Source organism: Camelina sativa, chromosome 5 (assembly GCF_000633955.1).
Source record: "Camelina sativa cultivar DH55 chromosome 5, Cs, whole genome shotgun sequence".
NCBI lineage: Eukaryota > Viridiplantae > Streptophyta > Magnoliopsida > Brassicales > Brassicaceae > Camelina > Camelina sativa.
Window position 1 is genome coordinate 30,866,017 of NC_025689.1, and position 9,784 is coordinate 30,875,800.

At 32.5% G+C, this 9,784-nt stretch overlaps 2 protein-coding genes across 3 annotated transcripts; one reads left to right on the plus strand and one right to left on the minus strand.

Annotated features, from left to right (window-relative positions):
* LOC104787972 (squamosa promoter-binding-like protein 6) lies at positions 3,055–5,588 on the plus strand. 2 transcript variants are annotated; one of them, XM_010513638.2, is made up of 4 exons: positions 3,055–3,392; positions 3,574–4,314; positions 4,427–4,563; positions 4,677–5,588. In XM_010513638.2, exons 2-4 carry the CDS (start codon positions 3,758–3,760, stop codon positions 5,246–5,248), a joined length of 1,266 nt encoding a protein of 421 aa, XP_010511940.1. In that variant the 5' UTR covers positions 3,055–3,392; positions 3,574–3,757; the 3' UTR covers positions 5,249–5,588. The 2 variants fall into 2 exon arrangements, with proteins under 2 accessions (XP_010511940.1, XP_010511941.1); XM_010513639.2 differs by having other exon boundaries at positions 3,386–3,473.
* On the minus strand, positions 5,704–7,308 carry LOC104787973 (protein CRABS CLAW). The gene is made up of 7 exons (XM_010513640.1): positions 7,092–7,308; positions 6,796–6,915; positions 6,577–6,685; positions 6,421–6,469; positions 6,224–6,299; positions 6,073–6,132; positions 5,704–5,986 (listed from the first exon to the last, which is right to left on the minus strand). Exons 1-7 carry the CDS (start codon positions 7,188–7,190, stop codon positions 5,960–5,962), a joined length of 540 nt encoding a protein of 179 aa, XP_010511942.1. The 5' UTR covers positions 7,191–7,308; the 3' UTR covers positions 5,704–5,959.

Below are 9,784 nucleotides of genomic sequence, written 5' to 3' on the forward strand. Positions count from 1 at the left end.
TTTCTGTAAAGTATTATTATAATTATACATATCCGTTAATTGTAATTATTTTCACATTTTGCCCAATGTTTATTTTATTTTTAACTTTGAGTCTTTGACACATCATATATATGTCTAAAATTTACGTTAGACTCTCTTTTTTTCTCATTAAAGTGTTAATTGGTACCAATCACACAAATTGCTCCCAATCGCTTCCAATCGTTTCCAACCGTTTGAAACCACTGGATTCCAAAAACTGCTTCCCGCAAGCGTTTGCGGTTAGATTTTTTTTTTTTAAAAATAAACTTAAAACAAATCAATGATATTGATATAATTTTTATATATATCTTCTACCTAACCATTTTATCCATTAAGAAAAAAAAATGAAGTATGGATACGATTGATGAGATTAAAAAATAAACAGTTATACAAGAAAATAAGATTCTAATTAACAATAACCCGAAAAACTTGAGGTAAATTTAATGGCATATCGCACATAAGTTCAAAAAAATCTAAATAAATACTCCCTCTGTTTCATATTAAGTGTCATTTTAGAGTTTCTCACACATATTAAGAAAATCATTAAATTTTCTATTTTACCCCTTATTAATATATTAATCAATTTTTTCTATTGGTGTATACATTAAATTAGTAGGGATAAAATTGAAAAATTTACCAAACATCAACATTGGAAATATAAAGTGACACTTATTTTGTAACAAAATAATCAGTCTAAAATGACACTTAATATGAAACAGAAGGAGTATAACATTTCATCAGAAATTTAAGAAAATAAGATTTTTTGTGAAAAATATTAAAACTAATCACCAATAATTCTTCTCAACTCTCACTTCAATATGAAATTTATTTGTTTTATGAATAATTATTTTAGTATTTTTAATAAATTTTAATTATAAATCAAGTTTAATAATTTTTTTTGGTGTTTTAAAACATTTATATAATTATATATTACATTTATTATGTTTTAACCGCTATTGCACCCGCTGGTCAACCAATCGTAAAACTTCCGCAAACGCACCCATTTTAAAACACTAAATCAGTCATTCAAAACGCTTAATAACGTTTGAAAACGCAACCACCTGCTTCTATAATCTCCTGTAACCACAACCGCAAATGGTGCGTCTGAACCAATCAGACCCTAAGTTAACAAAATTTGAGAAACGATCAAATCATAGAAACTTTAAAACTACATAAGAAATATTTGGCTTAGATTCCATCACCTGAATAAAGAGTGCGGTTGGTTGGCCAACAAAATATGCTCTGGCTCCCACCAAAAAAAATTATATAAAAAAGTGCTGATTTTAAGAAAAAGAAAAGAAGAAAAAAAAAAGTAAAAGGGTTGATTTTGTAATAAAGCAAAAGGTTTGGGAAGCGTCAGAAGGGATTTGTCCATTCACGCTCCACCACCAATCTCCCTCAACTCGATGATTCCCATATTATTTTATTTATTCTTTTCGTGACCCCAAAGTTTCTTTTTCTTTTAAGGAAACCCCCAATACATTCTTCTTTCTAACTTATGTATTGATTTGGATAATTATTTTTCTATGGAAAAACGATTTTATTTAAAATTAATTAAATAAACTCTAAAGAAAATAATGTTTCCAACTTGCTATATATAAAATGGGGGATACGCTTTTCTCCCATGTTGTTGAATAATTTTATCTTCACAATTTCAAAGCCGCCAGCAAACCAAATAATTAACCAAAAAACGTGTTTGTCAGAATTAAACCCCATAATTATAAAACTTTCGATTGGGACGATGTAACGTTGCAATGTAATCTATATATATAACTTTTAATTTTGAAAATACGTGCACTGATGAGCAAGATATGCCATATTTGTTTCTTGTAAGTATTTTACATTTAAATTCAAATTGTTTTCAAATAAGATAGAAACAATGAAATGACATAAAACACAAATATTAAACAAAGGAACACTAAAAATTGCAACTGATTCAAATGATCGAAAGCGTACAACCTCCTCTAATTTTACTCATGTTCGTCTAACTAATATCCTATCAGCCGCCGAATCTTTCCTCTACTTTGGTTAATTTACTTTTTTCTTGATTATGGAACTATTTCTCTCATAATAAAGCTTTTGTCTTGATATATAACCATTGTCTTTTTTTTGTTTGAGTATTTGTCGATGTCATCATCCATAATATGGGTTTGGTTCGTTTTTAACTTATGTTCTTTTGTTGACGTTTCTGGTAATGAGCATTTCCAAATCCAGTTCCTGAAATTTTAAGTTTCCTATATATCCACAGATATTATCGTATTATTGGTTGATAAATTAATATCTCAAACAGTATACTATTTTATCAACAACTAAATTCGATAGAGTGGAGTAGGCTGGATGTTCGGATATCGGATCGGATTCGGTTTGGATTTTTTGGATTTCGGATTATTTGGATATTGACTCTAATATCCATTCGGGTATTTATAAAATTCGGATCGATTTCGGTTCGAATAATTCGGATTTTGGATCGGTTCAAATATGATTGTCGATAACCAAAATTAAACAAAAAATTATTGGACAATGTTTTATTCGAATACTTTTTAATCTTATTGTACCCAAATAACCATACTAATGGAGTATTAAAACAAAAAAAAAGAATAAAAATTAAGTAAATGACAAAATTCTCATATAACCATACAAATACATAAAAGATATGAGGCATATTTATCGGAATATCAAACTATTTCTTATATGTTTCGGTTATATTCGGATATCTATTGGATATCGGTTCGGATCGGATAATATCCGATATCCAAAATAATGAAAGCTAAGAACCGATCGGTTATTTCCTTAATATCAGTTCGATTTTAGTCCACTTATTTCGGTTCGGATACGGTTCGGATTTTATGTCCAGGCCTCGGTGGAGAATATGAGATTATAATATATTAACTGGCGTTGTTTGAAACATATGTGATATAATACAAATTAAAAATCGGTATAATATTCAGAGAAATATTTATTTTTATTTATTTATGATCTTGTATAAATCAGAGAGGTTTTTTTTGTGTGCACCAAATCAGACAGGTATGTTCAAGACGTTCGTATCTCCCTTGTACTCTCAGAAGCCAGTAAATACAACAACAGTACCCAAATATTACACACTTCCAAAATCGAAAAATTTACAGAATGAAGAATAAAAAATGGAAAAAAAAAAATAAAAGAGAGGAGGATGTGGAGAAGAAGAAGAAGATGGGTTTAGTGGAAATCATGTTGACCCAACAATACAAACAGTATCTGCTTCGACGTCACCTCTCACCTTATTCCCTTCGATTCCTCATTTTCACTTTTCTCTATATCTCTCTCTCTCTCTTTGCTTCCTCCATCCTCCTCATACACAGTTCTTCTCTGTTCCTCTCCCTCTTATTCTCTAATCTGTAAGTTTATTCTTCCTTCTTCTGTTTACGATTTGGTTCCTTCTCTTTTGTTTCTCCAAGATACCTTAATTGCATTAGTGGGTAAAGTGCAAAAAGTCCAATTTTTTCGTCTTTATTATATGATCTCTGTTTTTGATTTTTCCTGAAAAAAGTATTGATTTTTATCTTTGTTTCTTGCTAGGGTTTGAATATATTTTCGTCAATTACATCTGGGTTTTGGTCCTAGTGGAGGAATCTGTGAATCGTCGTCTTGGGTTTTCTCAATTTAAGAAGAAAGCTTCATACTTTAGGGTTTTGAATTGCTTAGTTGTAGTTGAAGGAAGCAGAACCTGATTAGATATATATAGTGTTCTAACACTTTGTTGATGGATTCTTGGAGCTACGGGAGAAGTATGTTCTTGGGGAATGGAACTCTTTTACCTTCTGATTCTTTTGCTGAGAATAGAAATTTTGGACAGAGTCTCTCTAATGGATTGGAGAATGATGATGATCATCATCATGTGTTGATTTCTGACTTGGCTGGTGATTCCAATGGATTTAGTGCTGTTTCCATTAGCAAAGTGGTTCCTTCCAATTTGTTGCACGTGGAGGTGGAGGAAGAGGAAGAGGAGGAGAAACAATCTTCTTCGTCTTCAAAGTTCTCTAGTCAGGAATTGTCTAGGATAGATTTCAAACTTAGGAGCTTTTTGGATTTACGAAACGATGTTGATACCTCCTCTAGTGGTTTTGCTCTGCCAGCTAAAAAGCCTCGAGCTTCAAACCTGTGCTCTCAGAAGCCCTTGTGTCAAGTCTATGGTTGTAATTTGGATCTGAGCTCTTCGAAAGATTACCACAAAAGGCATAGAGTTTGCGACACTCATTCTAAAACTTCTGTGGTCATAGTTAATGGTCTTGAACAGAGGTTTTGTCAGCAGTGCAGCAGGTTTTTGTTCTTTCTCCTCTCAAGTTGTCTCATGTTCTGTAGTTCGTTCAATGTTTTTAACATATAACGGATCATGATTGTTTCTTTCTTTTACTTTTTTTATTCTGGTCAGGTTTCATTTCCTCTCAGAGTTTGATGATGGCAAAAGAAGTTGCAGAAGGCGATTAGCCGGTCACAATGAGCGACGAAGGAAACCTGCATTCTATTATTTACCCGGGAAGCGCCATAAGCTTCTTCGTACCTCTCAAGGTACAGTTCTTGCCTTCCCCTTTCGATTTAGTGTCCTATTGAAATAGCAAATTTGAATCCATTCTGTACTTTACCATCTTCCATTTAGCCTATATATATATGTGTGTCAATAGGTGTGGTAGGCAACAAGTTTCTGGAGAATTCATCAGTCAGTGACTTCTCGTTGGTCTTGCCAGAAGAGTTTCCCGGTACTTTCTTATACAGAGTAATGGATGAGCATGACCACCGTGCTAGTAGTAGACTTGTGAGTTTCAAAGATGAACCTACATGCTCCATGTTTCCTGCCGTTGGGCAAAACAGCAGCAGGGTTTATGAATCTAAACCAGCGGTTTATTCTCCGGAAGTATCCTCTATTTGGGACTTACATGAGTCGGCGTCACGCTCTACTTGTGCTCTCTCTCTTCTGTCAGCTCAGTCCCAACAACAACACATCCCTGAAACTCCAAACACAACTTTCTCAATCACCCAACCAAATCACTCACCAGTAGACTTTAATCAGATGGAACGGTTATGGATCGATCCTGGCAAGACCAATCCTGCTGGATCTAGTTCATGTACCGTAAAAAGATCATCCACGGTTGATCTACTACAACTGTCATCACATCTGCAAAGAATCGAACAACAGAGGAACTTTAGTGATGATGTGAAGCAAGAATATAATGAACTTTATTTCACTGGCTCCTAACAAAAAGGTTGCAAACATTCTTATTCCTTTGAAACCGGTTCGAGTTTCTTGAAACAGTTCTTGACAAGGACAAGTCTTGCATGGTTTGATTAGTTTGTGAATTTGGTGAGATAAATTAGGATTAGATGAATGAAGATCAGATCATGTTACAAGTGTTATTGTAATTTGTAACTGTTCTTGTTTATTATTATTCACCAGTCCATAATGTTCTGAAGAAACATAGATTCAGATATCTATGCCTTCTTCTTTTTTCACACAGTGTTTCAGTCTTTTTATTTGTTCAGACAATTTTGAATATATAATCTGTAATGAATATTCGCTGAGAAAAAGTGAGCTTTCACTTTTGTTTTGTTCTGTAGTCTGTGCACACTCACGTCATATGAGATTCTCGAATTCGAAGTTACGATGTTGAAAGTTGCAAATCCTTGGAAAAACAACAAGTGTCCTTGATGAAAGAAGAATAAGCAGATAGATTTTGATAGGATTAAGACAAATAAAGACCAGACATAAACGTCCAAAGGGACATAGCAAGTAACGTTACTTTCAAATCTAAGACAGACAGAAATGTAAAGTCATAAAACTAAGGCAACATCATTTTCTGCAACATGATGACATACAAAAGAAGAAAATACATAACAACGACTCGTAATGTAGCCACTCGCACACGTGCATGCGTTTGTTATTTTTAGACTTTTTTCCCCAGAGACTTGATCACTTCTTCTCACCGAACGCCAAGCCCTAAAGCAAAACATTTGAGACAAGATTTTAACCATTAAAATGTTTGTATGATTTTTTAAAAGAAAGACTGAGTTTGTATAGCTTACATGGATGTTGTTGCCTCCGGAAGTAATGGAAGTAGGAGAGTTGGGTATGTACTTAGCCCACTGTTTGTGACATTTTACAACTAATATTAATGAAACAATGGTTGGTTTAAGTACTTAAGTGGTAACAAAAAAAAGAGATAAATTGTCTTACATTTTTGGCAGCAGCACTGAAAGCTTCACGATGTGGTATTTCCGGATTAGCACTTTTGATGCGTTGAATCTCATCCCTTTTATATAATAATGAAAAAGAAGAATTAACTAGACGAAGAGTACATTTTTATATAATATTCATGCATTTGAAATTTTCATATCTTGGAAAAGTGAATATATATATCAAATAATGTTTACCTCATGAAGCGGTTGTAAGCTGATGGAAGTCTCTGCTTCTTCTCAGGAGCTGCAATATTAAAAATGGTTATAACTTATTATCATATATAGATATAGAAAGCGATTAAATTTAGAGAAGAAAAAAGTAGAAAAATAGTTAATCTTGTGCTTAATTACGTTTAACGACAAACGGTGGTGTGGGAGGTGGTGGCTGGTCGCTGGAGGTAGAGGAAGAGGAAGAAGAAGAGCTTCCCTTCTTATACTCGCTCCCACCAAAGCTCTGCATCTGATAAATTGAGTAAAGTAGACTTTAGTATAACTTTTTTCATACATTGCTTTTGAGCACACATATATATCTATATATATATATATATAAGGAAAGCGTTATCTATGTACCTGAAGAGTGAGGCTAACATGGCCTTGCAGAGGAGGGCTAGTGGTGAGAAACGAGAGGTTACCACAATGGCCGCATTTCACCGTTACAGTGTCAAGCATTCTCTTCAATGGTATCCCAACCTATATATGGGTGTAGATAAGGTTTACAAATTACAATTAGCTCGAAATTTTGAAAATAGTACATAACATAAACAAAAATATATAGCTTCACATGCATGTGATATTATCTACATATACGGGGTTCATGCAAGTATATATATGCTTATATAACTTCTTATGTACTCTAGGTCAGTTACCGCAAGGATGGTGTTGCAGATGCTACAGCGGACGTAATAGAGATGTTCGGCTTGAGATGAAGCTTTTGAAGTCATGGTTGGTTTCTCTTCAAGGTTCATGATCTCTAACGGATGGATTGGAAAAACTGCTCTTGAGAGAGAGGTAGAGGGGGAGAAAGAACAAGCAAACTTTTTGTAGAGTTAAGGTTATTTATCTTATGAGTTAGGAAGGTTTGTATTTATAGAACAAACATGTTAAGATGTTAAGAGATAGAGAGATATATATATAGAGAGAGATAGTCTAATGAGTGTTGGACGTATACAGTCCATAAATTGCATTTTATTATTGTTTATTTTTACAATGGTTAATGAATGAGTTGTGGTGTAGTAGACACGAATTTTTAATGGTGAGAATAGATTATGTCTTTTCTTTGGAGTATATACACCATGTATCGAGTGCTCTCGTCTACGTATTCTACTATTAGCTATTCTATTATGTAATTAATCAATGAAAAGGTTTTACACAGACATAAAATTTGAACAACATGTTCGATGATTAATCTACATTTCGGCATGAGTTTTCTCGAGATCTAAAAAGAAAAACAAATAATAACTTAAATGGGTTTGACATGCAAAAAGCCAAAAAGTAAACTATATTCAATATTTAAACTAACTTAAAAAAGAAGAAGATAGTTTCGGAATTTAATGAAAAAACAAACTTTTTAACAAAATAATTTTTATGTGAAATCATATATGAATTAAATTAAAGGGACCGGATCTAGGGCTTTATGACTTTTATCTGTGTTGCTATACTATTACTGATGATAGTACATACCTCCCTCTGCAAAATCTTGCAGACGTATTTAATTATCAAGACTCTAAATACCACTCCTCGTACATTAGTTTTTGCTATAATAAGCTGCGCTCAACATTATTCACCCATGTTTTTTCAGATTTATATGATACTTTTAATAAAATATACATCAGCTTAATGATCTGTAATACAATTAACTACTCCAAAATCAACCCAAGAGAGGGAAAACATATATTTAATCTCACACTTTTTAAGACATAATTAAATATCTTTCGAGGTACTTGGTGTAACCTATACAATATTCACTGGTTTAAGACGTATGTATTTATATATATTTACACTTTATATTCACCAGCATCAACATCGTACATATATTAATTATGACACAAATAAGATGCAAAAAGACAAAAAGAGATGACCAATTAAGCTATTTTAAAACAATACATGGTGTGAATGTGATTACATTCATTCAAGTTTGTTTCCAGCAGCAAGCCTTGACTTGCCCACATGACGTTGTAAATTAAGAATGGTCCTGTCCTGATCTTTGATCTGTTTCTTTTGTTTCTCTCAGAATACTTTTCCCTGCAAAAATGAGAACGTAACTTGTCATGCTTCGCAACTTTTATCTTCATCATCGTGAAATTATCACTCAATTGTACTAATAAGTTAAATACAAAAATCTAGGGAAACAACCAAAACAATGGATCTTCTTCTTCAGACACATCCATGATCCAACTATACATACATTGGACCCAAAAGCAGAAGTGATTCCAGTCACCATCTTTTGATTTGCCACTTTTGTATTTTATGTTTAAGGATGTTTTCTACACTGCATTACAAATTTTCTGTTTTAGGTTATGAGGGTTACATACATGTAAAAGTAGAGTTCTGTAGAGTACTGATGGATTCTGAGAGATATATGTATAATCTTTTTTGATGTCAGACAATCTATAATTAATCCGATCTGTGTAAAGAGTGATAGTTCATCAACATTTTTTTAATTGGGAGCTAAACACACTTTATTGTTGAAATTGAGATAGAACAAGCATATTTGTTTACATATATATATATATATATATATATATACTAATGATAGGAACGATAAATGTAGCCTTTGAGTTAAATTAAAATCAAAATTTTTACTAAAAAAAATTCAAAAAGAGAAATTTGAAAAGATAGTGAAGAAAGGAGGGAGCTGTAGAATGGATTCCATCTTTTGTGCATGCACTGCCCCACATGGAAATTGGAAGGAGACAAGTGATCAATCACACGTCTCTTTCAATGGCTAACTTTTTTTTTGCATTCTTCACCCTCTTTAGATTTTCCTACTTCTACACACATATTTAGCTTACTTACAATTTTATTTGCGTAAAGTTTTTCTCTCAATGTTGGAACCAAAGTATACATAGATTAAAGTTTCCTCCAAATGTTAGAATCCATATGTACTATAGTCTAATTCTAAAATCTACAATCTACAATAACCATATATACGATCTATTTTTATGATCTTGCTTTTTATCAATGCGATTAATTAAATGACTGGATATAAGTCTACCTCTGATGATTTCATATCTGTTTTCAAAAAATTTCTTAACCCTTTCTGTAATTTATGTATAATAATCCTCAAATTTATATGTACTTAGAGGAGCTAGGAACTATGTTTAAAGTAATTTGTTTATTATGTTTTTACATTTTGATAGATTATTTGGTGTAATTACCTCCGTTGACCCTATAAATGAGAGCTTTAAAAAAATGATCCCGGTCAAAAAAAATTTAAAATCCATCACGGTATGTAACCCAAATTAGTAAGTCTCATCATTGGCATTAAGATGTAAATTTGAAAATGTTCATATACTATGGCGTGATTCATCATCCTAGAATTCCATTTTAAATATATATT